Genomic DNA, 19,773 nt, shown 5'->3' on the forward strand with positions numbered 1-19,773 from the left:
GTTAGCCTACTCCAAATCTTTAAAAAAAATCCAGTTTAATGTGCTGAAATCATCTGGTATTCCACACTTTTTAACTTCCCCAAAGATGTCAAAGCAGATAACTTCAACTAAGGTTGACATTATGTGTTCAAGGTTATGGAAATAATCAATTTTCTCAGTTTCTCTCTACTTTCTCCATCTTTAGAAGTTTTATGGGCATGAGGTTTTAATTTTTATTAAGATATCTTAAAGCATAACAGAAATACTTTTAACTTAAAAAGAGATCAGAAGAGAAAATCTTCAATGGCAATTCACAAAGGCCACTATCAGAGAGATACATTCCTTTATGTGATCTGCTCTTATTTGTATTTTGAAAGCTGGAGAAAAACTGAATCTTTCTTTTGCCCCCAGTGTTAGGGAAGAGGGGTCCCCTTACTCTTACTGTGGCTGGATCCCATTGAGCAAATGAACTGGAAAGTGCTGCAGGGCTGCAGTCAGAGGCTGGCCGGACTTTGTGTAGGTGTTCAGTTAAACATACCCATCAGCACCAGCTTTTGTGTTTCTTGTTTTTTCTGTTCAGGTGCCATACAGCTCCTGTTTTTGTTAAAGACTCTCTTTATTGATATGCAATTTTCAGAGATGCTCAGAAAACTCTGTTGGAGAGTTTTTGGGGTCAGTCTTATCTGACTCACTTAACATTTTCAGAGTTTGGGTTGGACTTCTTTTAGATCCACAAAGTCACTTTGTCCGAGTGAGTTATTTCATGGTAAGACGACTTACATCTACAAGTACCCTTTTTCTCCATATTATCTATTAAAATGTTAGTGCTGATATTTATATAATCACTACCTGTGTTGTTTTTTTCTAAAACTAAAATAATATAAATTCCAAATCATCATATTTTAAAAATAAAAATATTTTCATACCCTGCCTGGGCAAGAATAACTTAATTTCAAAGTTATGCTTTAGAATAGAGTACAACAAATTGTATTAGGTAGTAGCAACTTAGGCTGTACTTTTATAGACATTCAGTTCTGAAATAAGTAGATTTGAATGTATAGCATTTGAAATTTATGCCAGTGGAAAAATATTTAAATTCTTGAAAACAGAATTATGGATTCAGATATTTTATATCTATTAACTTGTTGATGATCACAGCAGGAGATCAATATTTATTTGTACTGAAAATCTAATACTGGAAGTGAATATAAATTCTTGATTGTTGATATTAAAATCAATTGCCCATCCTCATTCCTATGGTATAGGTCAGTGCCAAATCCCTCTTCACTCAGTTTTGTGAAACTGGCGTTATTCACTCACACCAAAGATATTACAGAGAATATCAGCATATATAAATCAACTAACAGCACTCTCAGTGTCACCCAAATGGCTTGTTAGTAAAAAATTTCTTTGTATGCATACCATTGTTCAGATGGAAACATCAAATGCACATTAGGGTGTCTGCGTGGAAAAATATAAATCAATTAAAGAAATATGGACACTAGAAGTATTAAACAATGCCAGCAACTTAATCTCCTTGTACAGTCAGTGAAAGACTTCTTTAGTTCTCCTCTCAGTGAATAGCTAGTTACTCACAAAATTGCTGTCTCAAGCAGAAACTCTTAAGGAACTATATTGCAGCTGGATAATTAAGTGTCTTTATCTTTTTGTAAATGGGCCATAAGGCATTCTATTGCAGCTCACTAATGAGGACCATTTTATGGTATTCTTAAGTGATCTCTTTCATATGCACAGTGATTTGAAGTATTATTGTGTTTGCCAGTCACTAAGGCTGGATTTATTGGGAAACAAACTTGATAACTGTAGATAATTTATTAGGTATTGAATAATTATGCCCTGGAGAGGGTGAAAGCTCTCTACGTTAATGTCATTTTCCAAGACCAAGTTAATTCCTGCAGCCCTACAGGAGGGAAATTCTGCTTTAAATGATTTATTTAATAAGTAGTTGGATAGCTTGAGTGCTCTCACTATGTAATTGTTTGCCTTTCTTACTGCAGACTCTTAGAGGCTGTGTGGGAGGGCAAAGTAACATTGTAGTAGCTGCTAAAACATTTCTATAAATGTTAACCTGAGACATCTAATTGACTACACCTTTTCTCTTTCCTCCCCATGTTAAAAGTATAGATCTCAAATTCTTCCATGTAATGAACCTTAGTGCTCCTAACAAATCTGGTACTGGACTAATGGCTAGGCTGGTAGAATCATTGTAGCTCTGCTAATTGCATTTCAGCATGGCCTGGTAGTTACTCTGGATTGTACTTAAGCGAGGTTCACACACCTCTTTGGGCCTCCCACATGCAGTGAGGGCGATGCACGTAGCCATTAAGGGCTAGAGGTTTAGAGCAAAGGGGCTGTTTTTGCTTTTGTCATTTTTTCTTGGAAACAAAATACTTCCGCTTCTCCATCCTGTCCAGAGACTGTAGCGTCATGGGGTGAATCAAAACCATTGAGCTGCTTCAGCAGAATAAACAACTAGTATAACCAACAAAGAAACAAAACAACCAAGCAACCAAACAAAATCCCTAACCTTGCGTCCCCATTTCACCCCTACAACAAATCCAAACGCTTTCTGCAAGATCTCCTGTTAGCTGACTCATTCTGTGGCTATGGAATCTGTCCACAGCCAACAGATACAACCAGAGCAGCACTGCTCCTGAAAGTGATGTTCTGTGATTGTACCACGTTTGGGGTTAGAACCAAGTACTTCCTTAGACATTCAAAATGTGCATGTGTATTATACACACACTTAAAGAGTCTGAACATTTTAATGAAGGCCAGCATTTTCTATTGTCATCATTCAGCAAATTAATGTGCCTAAGGAAGAAATTCTAGGGTTTTATTTTCTCTTACCTTCTAAAACACCCATATGAATTCAAGGTAAGCTCCCAGGGAGATTTTGAATGAAAGATGCAGGAGGTGTTACTTGCCAGTTAATGGCCAAATGAAAATATGTTTTTTAAAATTGTTACAAAGGAATAGACAGGAAATCAGAAAAAAAAATTGTACCACATAATCCACGGTGTGTTCAAATACTATATAAGGTATTGGAAACCACATTGCACAAAAAAAATCTACAATGGCAGATGACTGAGTATGTGAACTATCACTAATTAAACCTATGGCAGATACTTCAAGCTGTGCAAAAGGTAATAGAAGGAGATTGCAGTAGAAATTGTAGATGGCTTGTAGAGCATGGGTGCAAACTTACTTTCAGCTAAGAATGCTGTGTCACCAGCTGGAACACTCTTGTTAAAAGCTAACAATGGGAAATCGTCCACGTACGTGTATGGAGTTCCTTGGTATGGGACACTGAATGATGAAAATTAATGTGGCTTCAAAAACCTTTACTGGAGAAATTAATGGAAGAGAATTCTTTAAAAATCTATTAAAGATGCAGATGTTGCATCTGGTGGAGGAAGAACTTATACTGTAATTTCTGGATATGCTTTCCTGTGCTTTTGATGTTCTCTAGTTGTCTGCTTTGAACATCTATTCATATTGAAGACTCTTTTTTCAGGCCAGGTGTTAGCCAAGCTCTTGCAAAACCTTAGGGCCCCTCCTGAGGAGAAGAGTCCTAAAGGAAAAGAAAAATAAGAAGAAAATAAGTAATTATGAGAGTATAAGAAGAAAAAAACAGAAGATGATGGTTGAGAGATTAAGTCTAGTGGGGAAGCCCCATGACTTCTAGGGCCATGACTTCTAGATGGGACACTAGGGGAGGGGCTGGAGCAGCAATTTAACTTGGGATATTCAGTCTTATAACTTCATTTGGGAATAATGGGGGCCTTGACAATACAGTTTCATATACTAGAATCTGAAAATTTGTAATTTATAAACTTGATTATGGAGCAATAATTCCTAGAACAGAAATATTTTATTCCAGTATGTCAAAATGAACTTTCCAAGTTGCCAATGGCCTGCTCTTTTTTGTCAGATTCAGAGCAAAGTCACAAGGAAATATTAGCTTTAAAAGAATTTTGGTGAATTAATATTTTGTTGAAAGGAAAATGCATGTCCAAACTCTATCCCTAAACTGCCTTTCACCTCCCTGGTAAACAAACATGGGTACACAAGCATGCACAATGACATATCTGAGAAGACTTCTGGACTCCAAGACATACAGAAGCAGCTTTCATACTAATATCCCCTTATTTTGTTTTGTTTTTTAAGATTTTTAGACTAGATGGAGATGAAAATAAAACAGAATAAAGTAGGAATTAGAGCTGACACTGGAGAAAGTTTTGAATCAGGTGGTGATTGCTTGTTTTTATAACAATTAGAATTGGATAATAACTACATATAAAATCACATTTAAAACTTTTACTTGACTAGCTAGATGCATAAAAAGCTCCTGATACTTCATCAAGTATAAGTGACTGCAATATTTTTTTTTTATTTTATATATCTCAAGGGATTGTAATTTTCTATTTTTTTTTATTGGTTATATTGAGTGACAATTGTAGCTTTAATAATCTAGAAACATATTTTGTGGAAGAAAAACAGATAGTATGTAATATGTATTTGAATGAAAATGTGCTTTCAAGTGCATTTTAAAAGGACCCAAGTGTGCTCTTGCATAGCTATCATTTCAGTTTGTAGCCACCACTGCAGCTTCTGGAAAGCACACTTGAATTCAAATCAGCCTTCAGGTTTGTGCTTTTCCTTTGGTTTTTGTAACATTTTCAACAAAATGATTTTGTCACAGGGCTGTCTTATTTCAGGCAATATTGTGTGTCACAGTCAGCCATTAGGTTGCAGCTTAATGTTTGCTCTCAGGTGGGGGTTGGTATATGCAAGATGAGGACACTGAAACAGCAGACTATACCTCTGGCTGTAAGTCAGCAAAAAGTATAAGTCTTTGCATATTTTCCCTCCTCAAAACAAAAAAAATCTTCACCTTATTCTGTCAAATCTGCTTGTGGTTGCTGCTGCTGAGTCAGGGAATGTGGGCAGTGTTGCAGGCCAGTTCCACTGCATTACAGTTTGAGTTACATCCTTTGGATAACATTAACAAAATATTCTGGATTTGATTCTTCACAAGCCAGGCACTAGTTGCCATCGTAACTGGAATTTTGTTGGTGCACAGCAGCTGCATCCAAATGGCTGGGAAAGAGGTCAGAGACACAGGGTCACCTACAGAAATACAGGAACAATGACAAGATCATAGCAAAATTTATTTGCAGTCAGAATCTAGACAGAAACCATCATTTGGCAGTCCTTGTATGACCCTGTCCTGGAATGTAGCAGCTTTAGGTAAAAAACATCACTTTACAACCTTCTCCATTTTTATTTTTTAGAATTTATCAACAGGGGACATAAATTTTTACCTCAGGTGCTTTAGATAGCACAGCTAAAATTTAGGTCAATTATATATTCCAATAAGATATGGAGAAAGACTTTTCCTTTCTGACTTCAAGAGCAGGAATGACTTTTTTAAGTACCTTTCTGGTACTTCTATAAGAAAATTAGATTTATATAAATAGAACATTGAAACAATGAAAATGTAATAATTCACTCAAGACACTAAAGAAATCTGCATGTCTGCCCGAATAAGTCACTATCATGCAGAAAAACAAACAGCTGTTTTTCATTTGTTGTCATATCACTAAAGGACGTGAGAGTCTAGTGATTAACTCAGTCTGAACTGATTTCACAAACACAGCAGTTCAGATCTCAAATAATTAGGAAGTATGACTGTGATTTATTGATTCAGTCAATATAATGAACTGCATTTTAACACTCTTTATTGGTTATGGACAAGTTGTGCTATTCACCAGATATCTGATGGAGACCTGAAAAGCAATGAGACAATTTTCTCAAAAACAACCAGAAATCACAGTTAAAAAAAATAAAATCAAGTAGATTATATTTATTTTTTTCCTAGCTGAGGTGAAATTAGATAACTTTCATACACCTAGGAAAAATGGATATTATATGCTTTCAATTTCATATTCCTAGAGGAGAATACTACATTACTAAATATTTCAGAAGCCACTTAGTAGTCGGTTGATATTTCTTTAAAGCTTGCCAGAAAAGCAAACATCCTCCATTCATGATACCTGTTAGGAAATAAACTAATTAACTATTGGTTTAATTTTACAACTGATAGCAGAAAAATTGTCTCACTCTACACAGGGCACACATAATTATCAACCAGTTAAATTTCCCTGACTACTGTTTTGGGAAAAAGCCCTGTATATCTAAGCTCTCTCTCTTGCAAGCACTGGGAAGACATCCTAATGAAACTGGAGGGGCAACAGCCTCAGGTGCTGAGCCCAGCTTTCTGCTGAGGGTCAATATCCTGGGAGCAGGTGCAGCAGAACATCTTCTCAGCCCTGGTGCTGCACAGACCTCATTGATTTGCGTTCCTGTTCCTCCACAGGGCCTGGGCAGTTATGGATGGCACTGTCTGGACTCCAGTCATTGTCCAGGGCACTGAGGAAAAGGAACAGCTGAAGGACTGATAACTGAAAAAAATATTTCCCATCAAGTACAAAAAACAGATAGTCTAGCCCAAAGAGAAAGTTATTGGACTAAAAATTACCCAGAAGGCTTTTGGAAGAGAAGTGAAAAAATTACTGTAGGTTCTCCTGTTCAGAAAAGCAGGACTTTCCAGACAGATATCATTGCTTTAAAGGAGCATGATTTCCTTACCAGTTTTTTCATCCAGAGAAGGCAATCAAGAAAACCTCCAGAGTTCCAAACCTTGGCTAAGCATTCAGGATTAAAACATGATAATATTATTTTGCTTGACATAGACTTACCTTTTTCTTCAGGTACATAAAACTCTGAAATAAGCATTGTATTTGAAAACAGCTAAACTAACATGACAAGTTTGTGTAAAGTCAATATCTTGAAGCTGACAAAGGAATTTAATTGTTATATATTTAGTTTTAGAAATAATTTATTTGAACTTTCTTCCTTTTTAAAAAATTACTTTCACATCTACCATATGTGAGCCAATACATCATTCAGGGACTTAACGTATGAAGGATTCAAGGTCTATGTAATGTTGTAGAAAAAAATAGTCTAGAGCTATAGTACGTAGAAGTAATTTGGAAAATGTATGGAATATTAAGTTAGAAAAACAACAGCAAACCTTAGAGAAAACATATTTTATGCTATAAGCACATTACCAGTAACATTCCTCAGTATTAATTTTCTGTCAAGTTTGGTCTGTTCTTGCAAATTACAGTGTGATTTATTATGAAAACCTAAACTTCAGCTAGTCATGCTTAATATACTGTGCTGCAATCTGTAACAGGACTGGTCCTTGTGAAGGAGCTGTGCTTTTCTTCCAGTGGGAGCACCAGCTCATGGGAGAGAGAGGCGTGAGAGGCACCCAAGGAAAGCCATCTTCTCCTGGCTACAGTGCAATAAAACCCCTGGTGCAAAAAACCCCAAATGGGTATTGAATTGCCTAGTTTTTAGAAATTACACATTTCCTCTCTGTGTGATCTCGGGTACTTCAGCTGATTCTGAGAGGAAAAATGGCCATATCTATGACATGTATCTGTCTTTTTCAACTTATTCTCTCACACAAACATCCCTTTTATTGTGTTCCTTTTAGTTTTTAAGTATGACAAGATAATTTATTTCTAAGGATGATTCCTAGAGATACATCTCTTTAGAAAATTACCAAACATATTTACTCTGATATTAAAATCTTACCTTGCATAAAATTTTAATGGCATAAACTTTAGAACACCCTCATGATTTCCTTGTCTAAGTTTCAGTTACAAAGGACCCAAATTCAAATTTCTTAGCAGTTATTTCCAAGTAGTTTTCAATGTGTGTATAACACTCATGTAAGAGGTAAGATAATCTTGCTGCATACAGCTAATAAAATATGAGAGTTTTAAGACTGAAGGAAATGAGAAGTGCCTCTGCACCACTAAATATAATTTTTAGACAGGAGAGACTGATGTTTCCAGTTGAAACAACAGCTTTGGAGAAATTCAGGTCAGAAAGAATGGATCTATTCTAAAGCCCTCTGAAATCAATGAGAGGCTTTGCTTTAGCTCCTCTAGGCTTTGGCTCCAGCCCCAAGTAATTATTCAGGCTGGACTTTGGCCACAGATGCTAACACCATCTGCTTACAGCAAGTACCATGAAGTCTTTAATTAACACAAATCATGAGGGCCTCAGTTCTATGTCTTATCTAAAAAATGTCACTTTTGAGAGAGTGCACAATTGATGTACACCTTGCTAAGTACCTCGCTCCCTGACATCACACAGGAAAGTGTGTAATCTACAGCCTTGCCACCACTACCTGTTCCAAATATAGCTGAGTTTCAAAGTCATTGATTTCCTAATCAAATTTCACATGCAAATACATAAATTAGGTTTTATTTTTGTTGATGTCATTGACTAAAAATAATAAACATGAAGCAAATACATGTAAGGGAAGAAGCAAGAAGTTTTTTTTTCTTAAAATACAATTTTAAAATAATAATATGAAATGCATAAAAGGGAAAGAATAATACCATTTTTGTGCAAAATGCCTACCTAGAGAGCAGTACAGTCTTACAATCAGGATTGTATTTCTCACTATTTTTCTATTTTCACCTTCTCACGGAATGACTGAGGTAAAATTTTTAATATCTTTTTTATCTCAATTTCCCCCTCTGTGAAATGGTATTAGTACCAAGTGCTCTGCCAGGAATGTGCCATCCAAAAAATCTGTTTTGAGGTGTTCAAAGGGAAGGTGGCATTTCCAGCTGCACATCCTTGGCATTATTCTCACCATCCATGGCCCATGTAGTCCTGCATGCTGTGCAAGGCCATTGCCTTGTGCATCAGCACCAGTTTAGCAGCAGAGGCCACTTCGTGCAAAGTGAGTAAGATGTAGTCCCTTTTGTATCTTTAACTCACACTTTCAAGCCAAAAATGAAAAAGAAGAATCTGTCACCAGAGAATGAGTGTGTCTGGAAGACTTAAATATTGTATCCTTATTGTAGTGATTAATGAAGTGCTGGCCCAAACCCTGCACATCACTTAAGGACATGTTTAAGAATCTGAGTCGATGGATGGATTTCCATGGGAATACTGATGTGCTTAAAATATGTGTTGTTGGAATGAAATTATATCCTTCACTATTGTGTGGGGTCGTGCTACTTTTGTTTGTGAAAGTGAAGAACACTCTCAGATGTTACTCCTTCTACAGGGAATTTCCTGGCTGTTCAAGACTGGGATTCTCAACATCTTGCACTCCTGATTTCTCAGCCCAGACTCATATATATATATATATGGTCTGTCTGTAATATACAGGATCAAGATCTGCACTGGTGTTATAACATTAACTGTTTCCCTGTGCTGAGCCAAAATGAATACTATAAATCTTTCCTCTAGACACCTGACTTCAGTAGCACTGTTTTTTCTTTTATTGTACTTAGCAACCTTTATGAATGTAGATATGAAAAAAATTAAATTATTCTCTTCCAAAAAATAAATTTAAGCAAGCAGCTGCCTTGCTCCCCCGCAAGCTCCTATGCTGCTCAAAAGTCATTACTTCATAAAAACACAATCTCTCTCCTTCCAGCATTGCTGTCCTAGGTGAGCATCTGTGTCAGATCACAACACTGAACACGTTTTCCACCTTTGTGTGCCATCTCTGGGGCACTCTTTGGCAACAGCCCAGGTACAGCTTTAGTCGGAGGCAACACCTGCAGCAGCACAGACCTTTGCACTCAGAAGGAACATGCTGTGTTACTTCTCAGCAGACAGGATGCTCTGTTTAGCTATTTGTATCATGACTTCTTCTGGTGCTGACTCTGCCGTTTGTCTGAAAGCTTCGTACTAGTTCTTGACTAGAATTTGCCAAATGCATGATCTGTGTAAGAAACACAGTACAATTATTACTGTGTTTTTTTGAAGAGGGGTGCAGTGTGCAAAAGTGGACTTCCTAGATACAGAAATGCTTAAGACTGTTGTTGTAACTTATATTATCATGTGTTTTGTTTTGCAGTTTTACTAAAGAATGCAAAAAAGGAAGAAGAAAAGCCATTCAGAGACTGTGCAGATGTATACCAATCTGGTTTTAACAAAAGTGGGGTCTACACTATTTATATTAACAATGTGTCAGATCCTAAAAAGGTAAAGACTGGGTTTGTTTTCTTGTTTCTTAATATGATATTGCTCTGAACTGAAAGGAGGGGTTTGAGCCTTTATTGAAGTTATTACTCCATAAAATATTGTACTGGTATAAAAAGGTTGTCTTATATTTAGTCTTTAAAAAGTACAATAGACTGAGAAAATGATAAACTCTATTATTCCAGACATTCTTCTTTCCCGCTGACAGAAAATCCTTCCTAAGTTCCAACGTACACTCAATAGTTGACTCACTTCCTCCCACTTGGCAAGCTCAGTTGAATCAGACTACGGCTGCAAATAAATCTGCAATAAAATTTAAAAGTGAATTTGTAAAGTGTGATAATGAGGAAGCTGATCTAGGGGATTATCTGGTAGCATGAGGAAAGAAAGAGCAGAATGAGTAGTCTGTATAGATAAGGATTTAAAATAATTTGCTTCTCTTGTACGGGGAAAGGAAAAGTGGTTGTAAAGAACACAACATGTTCTGTGCTAGCACTGCTTGAAATGATGAAGAGTGTATAATCCCGTCCTTCTCAAAAAAGAGACTTGGGAGGTTTTTTTTAATGCAAATGAAACATTAGTCTGCATAAGAGACTATTTTTTTTTGCAAGGCTTTTGTTGCTAAGGTACCTGAGCCAGCTGAGTCTAGGCATATGAGAGGATAACCTAACCCAAACTTATCTATGGAGGAATATCGGCTGTCCCTCAGACAGGGCACTGTTGGGAGCAGCCACCAAGACTAGGGGCTGATTACCTGGGAAATACAGTGGTGGCCATAAAGTGGGCCAGACAAGAGGAAAGGAACCACTTCTGTCTGTCTGGTGAATTTATTCTTACTGCAGTAAAATGGTGGCTCTGCAAAGAGAAAGAAACTGTAAAAAATATTACCAATATTAATGTTTATAGTAATATAGTGATTATATGAAGATATGCCAACCTTATTCCTAAGTGGGGTTTGGTATTACAAAAGGCCTTTGGAAGCCTGTAAACATCAAGATGTTATAGTTTAGGAGTTAGAGTTCATTAAGCCATGAGTAGAATTGGGGTGGGAGAGCTTTATGGGCCAAGATCAACATAATTGTGGTGAATGTGAATGGGAAAATAATTGACATGACAAAAAAGGCAGATATGCCTGAAAGCATTACTGAGGAGGACAAGAATAATTCTGCTCCACTGAAAAAGAGATGTAACATCTATGTCCAAATCACATGTACCAACTGGCAGTAGCTTTCTTAGCCTTACTGAAACTCATAAACCATGACCAGAAGCTGGAACACAATTAAAAGCAATGTTTGCCTGAAAACACTGTGATAGTGATGCTTCTGGTATATTTACCTCAAACCCACTTCACTGGCAGTATAAGGACAGTGACACAATGGAAGCCATTCTGTGTTTCCACTATATCCCTGATTACAGACTCTGCTATCAATCAACACAGGTCTCACAACTCAGCTGCTATCACTGCATTATGTTTTCCTGGAGGGCTCCTGTTTTAGCAAGGAACGGCAGGAGTGTGTGTTTCTGTATTTTGAGGGCATTTCTGGTACACCAGTTTCTGTCTTGCCCTAGCAATAACACAGCAAGAGCTGATCCCAGGCATGTTCATGTTAGTCAAGTGAGGAGTGTGATTGCATTGACAGGTGTTTTTTTAGACATGAAGGTCATTAAAACAAGCTGTAAGGTAGTGCTGTGCAGATAGCTGAACCAACTCCAGCTGGGATAGCTTCAAAATCACATCAATGCAGCCTGTGCCAGCACTAATTAGCCCAGAGGTAGCACCATGCAGACACAGTCAGATTGCTCTAATATCCTGATAGGTACTCCATGGAGACAGAGCTGTTCTTTAAAGCCAACTTAAAGCGAACTGGATTATCACAATGCAATGCACAGTTCTGACATGTCTTAGGAGCCATAATATCTTATTATCTTCTGTATTACTCACGGTCACAGGCAGTTATCTTATTCATAACAACTTTATACATCATGTTACAAAATATACCTTCATTTCATTTTGTATTTTCTAAGGGATACTTAATAGAATCCTGATATTCAATGGAAAATACCTTTGTCATATATACAAACATTACTCTTAGTTTTAGTGTTTTGTTGGTTTCACATTCATATATTCACAAAAAAATTGTCCTTCATGCTTACAGCTCCATACAATTTATATGCCTCATTTTAATATGCAATTTTTGTTTCTTGTTCCCAGCTTCAACAGTTCATTAAGATAGTTCATTAGTCTTCAAACCCTTCATCAAAAATTAGTGTTTGATATCTGTTAAAAAGGATCTTAATAATATTTCATATTTTTATATATAAAAAGATAGAATTAAACTATTAAGCTCATTAATTGGCTTATTCTGGCTTGTGTATGTGCAATGATAATGAGGATAGACAATTATTCCATAATCATAATCTGATAATGTGGACAGATGATTATTCCAAGTGAAAGAAAAGGCAAGAGGAATCCTCTCGGTCCCCAGCAAAGTCAGGGTGAGCTACAGGGGAAGCAAGGCTTCAAGGAGCAAGGGAGCAGTGAAAGCGAGGTGACAGTCCCCATTATGGAGTTGAAAGAGCCAAATCGCCTTTGGAAGCCAAGGTAGGCCAGGTGTGATTGGCCTGGCTGCAAACAGGACGTCTGCATGTCCCCTTGGACCAGTGTATTGACTCACCCACTGTCTCCTCTAATGCCCTAGCAAATGTGGCTGTCACCAACCTCTGGTGCACTACACTGAAAATGTAACGTTATCCACTGCTGCTGGGCTCTGTGTGTCTGTGTCTTTATGGTTCTGCAAAAGCAATTGCTATGGCTGTGCTCTTCACTCCTCCCTCTTTACTTTTTTCTTGTGGACTTCCCACTAAATTGGTGCTGATGATCTCTCTGAGCGCATCTGGCAGAATTTTAACCCATTTTAAATGTAGGCTATCCCTCTGTATTGTGCAAACTGTTCTCCAACATGGTAGTCATCAGACTGTTTCTACATAGCAGAAACCCATTCCCTGAATCTCAAAGGTCTGGTTTTGAGCTTGTTGCTCCATGACAACAAGGTAGACTTGTGGGGTCTTAGTGTGCATGCACTTAAAATACAATTTGTAGAAATTTCATATCTTCTATTTACTTTAAAATTGAGGTTAACTCTGAATGCTAATTATAAAATTTTTAATAATTTAGTCCATAAAGCTAAAATAAGTAGAAATAATCCCATCTTTGCTTTTTATGAGCTTGAGAATTTTTACCCATGCATGTAAAGAAGAGCAAGAGTGCAATATTTTGGATAGTCTTTTATTCTAAGTCAGGTTGTTTTATTAATTATAAAATCAGAATCTATAATGTATACAGATTCAGTCACTTTTTTCATCCTTTTCTTTTCTAATAGGGGCTTAACTATCAGAACACATTAAGTGGTGTTAAACACCTGACTGCCTTGATCTTTTCTGGGACAGACAAGGCTAAAGCTATGCACAGTAATATCTACAATCACCTTGAACTCCTGTTAATATTGCAGGTGTTTGTGTCTACCACTGTGGAAAGTGCCAGACCATACAATGATGGCAAGTGAAAAATGTGCTGCTGGCCAATCTTTTTTTCACTTTGCAGTTTTCTCTTTCAATTTGATTTATTATTCAGAAAACTTCAGTCTTTTTATAGGTATTTCATTATATTGTAGTATGAATATCCCAAAATTTGCATGTGTCTTTAAAATGAGTAGTCTTAATACAGTTGAGGATTTAATGCTTTAGAAATTGGCAGTGGATTCATGGGAGCTTGAAATGACTTATAAGGAATGTAAATCCATCTTTTAGAAATTCTCACCGTAAATCAGACTAAAGACATTAAATCCTGAAAATAAATGTTTTGACTCACAGTGGCTTCCCTAAAAAAGGAATAGGGCCAAAATATTTGTCTAGAAAATTGTGGGTTTTCTTGTGGTTACCCTGAATCAAGTTCATGTTTGTCCTGGTATTCTGTTTCCTTCCTGCACTTTCACAGGGACTCCACTTGGCAAGCCTGGTGCAAATTAAAACAAAAACACTTGCATATTGTTACTATGACAGTTCTTATGAATAGGAGAAATTTAGAATGGCTTTTCCTGAGGGTAGATAGAATATGGTTCTCTAGTCAACTGCAGGATAAATTTTTATTTAACCGTGTTGGATAGTAACCTCCAATTTGTCAAAGCTACATGAAGCTTTAAATTGCCGTCCAGTGCTTAATGGATTGACTCACTGATGTGAGTGCCAAAAGCTAAACCTCTTCAACACTCTTACACACCAGCTTTTTACTTTAAGGGCAGAATACAGCTTTTAAAAGCACAGACAAACAAAATTTAGGATAGTTGCAGTGTCAATAAGACATGGATGAGTTCAGGAGAATGAAATCAGGAATATTTGCTTGAATGAGTAACCCTCAGAAACTCTGATCTTAAAATTAAGTGTTCTACAAAAACAGGAACAAAAATTATTGCTGCTTGTCACATACCAAGAAAAGCAAATGCACAAGTAGTATTTTAATTGTTTCATAGTTTATCTTCTATATTTTTGCAAGGATAATGAAAAAGAGTGAAGTGAATAAAAGTTAATATCCATTTTTATTATTATACGGTTTATTTAAGATTGGTAACAGATTTCAGTTTACACAATATTCTAAAATCAAGCATCAACAAAATTGTCAAATTGTTTCATTATCCTTTATACACAGAATCTTCATTATCTAGGTTATAATTTTGTTAGTATGAGGATGACAAGATATAACCTTACATATTCAGTAACTTATGAACTTGTCTCACAGACCTCATCTCTTGAGCCTGTTTCTATCTATGTGCTCTGTCAGTATAAGGCAGCTTGCTCTGAGGTCACCTGTCCCATTTTGGGACACTGCCTGGAACACTGTAGGTAATAAAATTCAAAGGAAATTATTCACAGGTGAATAACCTCATCTGTGCTACTTTTCAGACTCAGGATTAAATTCTTGATTCTGCAAGAATCTCAAATTCCTCAAAATCTCAAGACCAAATGACACTCTGCTAAAAGCTATATGAAGAATTATTACCACTGAAAGAATTACTCTTGTTTATTAAGAGGAAGGAAGCGGTTTCAGGAGCATTGCAGAGAAGATAGAAAAGAGAGCATGGAGGGAATGTGAATGGAAAGCTGAAGAAGCAGAGGGGGATGATGGGGAGATGTTCTCAGTGATGTACTGAAAGGAGACATTGCTGGGAGAATTACACTAAACATAAGAGAACTGGTTGTCATCAAATGACTGAGGATGTCCTTGAGGGAATAGGGCAGGCGTGCATAGGAAAACACTCTTAATACTGTTATTCACAAATACTTTCCCCCCTAAAGATGCCGGAATTCCAATGGAAACTTGTTTTATTATTTGTTTGGGTTTTGAAATTTTTCTTTTTTTACTATGTAGGTCTTTTGCAACATGGAAATTGCTGGAGGAGGATGGACAGTTATACAACACCGAGAAGATGGAAGTCTGGATTTTCAGAAAAGCTGGAAAGAGTACAAAATGGTAAGGTGAAAAATGTGCAATAGCTGCACAATTCATACAAGTGTCAGCTTTCAGTTACTACTTCCTATTGACGTAAATAGATAGTCCTGCACTCTTTTATGAACTACCTTTCATCATATCTGTTACTTTTGAAAATACTTTTTACTTAGTTAGTTGAGCATTATTTCCCCTGGTTTAGAGTTTCTTCCAGATCAGTTACTGAGATTAAAATGAGATGAGGCCAGAATGCTGCTGTCTGTCTCTCTGAAGTTTTGACTTGATGTGATGTTAAGAGGTAATAGGCATGTGACGATGTTTCTAAGGCATGGATGTTTTCAGCTGAGAGGAACTCATTCAAAATTTGGACCACCTCAGATAGGAATAAAAATTTTTACTGGGTTTATCCCAAATCATACAGCATATCTGCCAGTCAAGTCAATGTACTGGAAATGTTGCTACTTCAAATAGGATTACAAGAAAATAAATAACTTACCAAATTAAAGATGACATGACTTCAAACAGGCTATTTTCCCTTTGCCAACTCAAAAAAAATTTACTCCAACCTAAATAACTTTTTTTTTTTTAATTCTCTGCCTGATCAAACTTTGTGATGGAGATCCTTTCTCTGAGTCCCTGGGGACTAGCTTGGATTTCAATGACGTTCCTAGTGAAGTTTTCCGCACTGTGTTATCTTCCTGGCAGAGAAAGGCTCTTTTTACAGTTTTCCAAAAACACTAAAAAACTCTCTAAAAAGAGAATTTTAAATATAAAAACAAGTTCAGTTTAGTAAAAATTTCTATGGGAAAAAGGTCTATTGTACAACTTACAATTTCAGAAATAAACATAATATCATATTATTGAACTGAAATCTAATTTTGGATTCTATTGATATTTTATTTTCAATACTTTTATGTTGTTTCAAAATATAAATAATCATTTGGGTCAGACTCCTGCTCCTATGGATACCTAGAGGATGTAATCTATTTTGTAATATATATTAGCTAAATTGATATTAAAATGACAGAATATATATTTTTAATAGCTACAAAATTGTAAATTTCTTTAAGAATTCATATTGTTTTAATTTAGAAGAAAACTTGAAAACTGTTGTTTGATTTTGGTTCAGAATCAAATAAAATATAAAGCATCACATTATTTTGGGGGACCAAAATTTGGAGATTCTACCAGTTTTACTAGTGAGGAAATTAGAATTTGTATGTGCAACTTCCATATGGATTTTTTAAAATTCATACATATCACAATAATGAATTTCTCAGTTTTTATCTCCTGAGATTTTCTTAGGCAAAGTAATAAATACAGACCTTTGTAGAATTTTCCCATGTGGCCTTTTTTTATATATAGCCCTTCACTTAGTCATTTTCCTCCACTTTTCCTTCACAACAGTGTGAATCTGTACAAGATTAGATTCTGTTGGTTTTGTCTAGTTCAAGCAGTTTGAATTAATGTGGCTTCTTTTTAGGAATGATATAATATTCTAAGGGATCATTTACTTCTACCAAATAAAAAGGATCCCTTTTGGACTTTTATTGACCATTTATCCTATATGTCATGAAACAAGATGGGATTCAGGCTTGCTCTGCCTCTATGAACCGTTTCACCAAAGTAACAATCTCAGGCTCCCTTCTGTGGTTATTGTATAACACCAAGTGGTGAATGTAGAATGGTAGAGGCTGGTGGACTCTCTGTGTATTACTGGGATATCTGAAAGTGTTTGAGCTTCAAGCCAATTACACCACTAACTTAATTCTTTGGTTGTTCAGAGAGGGTGTGTGGTTATCTGTTGGACCACACCCCCTCTCCTTCCTGACACTTACTGGGTGTGTTTCTTCCAGTGGAAGCTGGGTAGTGTGGGGGAGCATGATAGCACTTAGGCTTACTTGGAGCAGTTGAATTTAATGTGTGTTTTTTCAGCCCATTGGTCATATAGAGATTTCCAGTTTTGTTAAGATATTATTCATGTGCTTGTATCTCATTGGGGTCCTGAAGCTAATGGAAATAATATCATAATATAATAAGAGCAACCATGGGTCTCTGGGGTTTCATTTATTTTCTGTGCATTTAGTTCTTATTGGAAAGAAATCTGGAAAACTGTTGAAGATTTTAAGCTATAAGCAAGTCCTGACTGCCAGCTTCTGAGCTGGACAGGAATTCAGGCCACCAGCTTGCACTACTGCTAGAGCCCTTCCAAGTTATTGGATATTACAGTGTTAGGAGGCTGCTGCACGTATACTCTGGCTCTAAACAGATCCTTGCGGCAGCCTGCTTGGGAAGGGTGCACACGGAGCAGTCTCTGCAAGGCTGACAGCACTGCTGGGTTACAGGACTCACCTGACAGCAATGAGGTGCTCATTGTCTTTGATGCAGTTTCATGCTGGTGCCTTCAGCTTACGTGGAAGTGCTTCAATTCTGTCCTAGACACCAATACAGTAGGTTAAGTGAGGGATAGGGTAGCCATAAATCTTTAGAGTAGGAAGTATACAATTCCATTCATACATAAATTGCCACACAGTCAGTGACAGTGCAATAGCAGTACTAATTTTTACTCCTCTATTTTTTTTTTCATCTCCACTTGCATTTAGCCTCCATTCTGTAAGTAAAATAATGCTTTATTTGGTATCTGAAACAACAGCTAATGAGTACAAAAAACTACAGATTCACTGTTTTGCAAGACTGCTTATCTTCTTCCTTAGGAGCATATGTTTCCAGTATCCTTAGGTTTTCTTCTTATAGTGTGCAGTGTAATTTGTACCTTTGCTTCTAAGAACTCATTTCTGACTAAGAAATCTCTTGGGCCATTTGAGTTTTGTTCATTCAATAGTCATTGGAATAAACTCAGAGAAAACCCCTTAAGTTCACCCTTCCATCCTTTCCTTATCAGTATCTACTACATCTGTTCTTTTGCACTTTGCAATGGGTTTTCTGTCATCCCGTTTGTTGTTTATCAGAAAAAAAAGTTGAAATGGAATAACAAATAATTTCAGGTTTGAGTTTGAAGTTTGAAACAAGCTTCAAGCATTTTTCATATTTCTTTGTCTGAGTAAATATAAGTTAAAACACTTAAAAATTTTGATCTCTAGAGGGGAATGTCGCTTGAAAAACTATTGCTTGCCATCTGCAAATCCAAGACCCTTTAGAAGAGGGTTTTTCATAAGCTTGCCGTCCAAGACACAGTTTCTGGCATTTATTAGGCAGTTATTAGCAATAATCAAATCTGAGTAAATGGTTAGCTCATGTGCTAACTTGGCTGTTGAAATTTCTTGATCATTTTCCAGATTTCAGTTCTTGGATGAATGCACCTTTTGCACTGACTGTCTTCATTTTTGCCAAATTAGGTGATGGAGTATTGGGTTCCCTATTCTCTAGCCTTTTACCATGTCTAGTTTAATAATTCCCATGAAATTCTCTGAATTTATTCCACACTTGATAGTCCTACATTCACTATGAGTTTCCTAGGGGACTCTCTTTGGGGTCAAGTCTGTTGGGAATTTCCTCAGACATTTAAAATTATTTTCTTACTTTCTTTGATTCAAGAAAAAATCTCAATAGGTATTTGAAATTTCGTGCCATAGCCAGCTCACAGCAATCTTTTTCCTAGCCAGTTTTTTTCCTGCATGTCAGTATTTAATTGTACTCTATGCCTTAATTGCTACTTTCTATTCTCTGATGAAAAAAACCTATCACTTCTTTTAATCCTTCATAATGTCATGAGCCAGATTATGATCACTTGTACACTTTGAGTGCACTCAAAGATGAATTTCTTTGACCACTTCCTACCTTCCTGACCAGCAGCTGCTTTTTCTTTTGGTTTCTTTGAGGCAAGAATGACGTTCAGCGCAAAATTCCACGTTCCTTTAATTTCATGTTCCTGATTAATATCTAAGAGTCCAACAGTTCAGTGCTTAGAACAAGTCTGCTGCCAATTGTTTCAGAAGTCATCAGTAGCATTTGTGTGTGCCTGAAGAGCACATCTGCAAAACCACTTCAATTTCTGTTACAGTTTCTTCTTTTTCTCTTCTCCTGAAAGCTGTTGGGTCAAATTGATGGCTATCTCCATAGTGCCGATATGGTATGACACCAGAGCAAGATAATTTATGTTCTTCTGTGGCTTAAATTCTTCACACACTGAGAGCCAGACCACGGAGGTAGTCACCAGAGCT

The 19,773-nt window shown here is 36.6% G+C and overlaps 1 protein-coding gene across 2 annotated transcripts in view; it reads left to right on the forward strand.

The window, feature by feature from the left end:
* The window catches only part of ANGPT1 (angiopoietin 1), a 151,724-nt gene that overhangs the window by 84,231 nt on the left and 47,720 nt on the right, over window positions 1-19,773 (forward strand). For both annotated transcript variants that reach the window (XM_005516964.3, XM_088064108.1), the window contains exons 5-6: window positions 9,968-10,095; window positions 15,515-15,616. In XM_005516964.3, the coding sequence (XP_005517021.1) occupies window positions 9,968-10,095; window positions 15,515-15,616 (230 nt within the window). The remainder of the gene's footprint in view (window positions 1-9,967; window positions 10,096-15,514; window positions 15,617-19,773) is intronic.

The sequence above is a fragment of the Pseudopodoces humilis genome, chromosome 1 (genome assembly GCF_049639895.1).
Source record: "Pseudopodoces humilis isolate 2021_Gansu_Grassland_sample_001 chromosome 1, ASM4963989v1, whole genome shotgun sequence".
NCBI classification, from domain to species: domain Eukaryota; kingdom Metazoa; phylum Chordata; class Aves; order Passeriformes; family Paridae; genus Pseudopodoces; species Pseudopodoces humilis.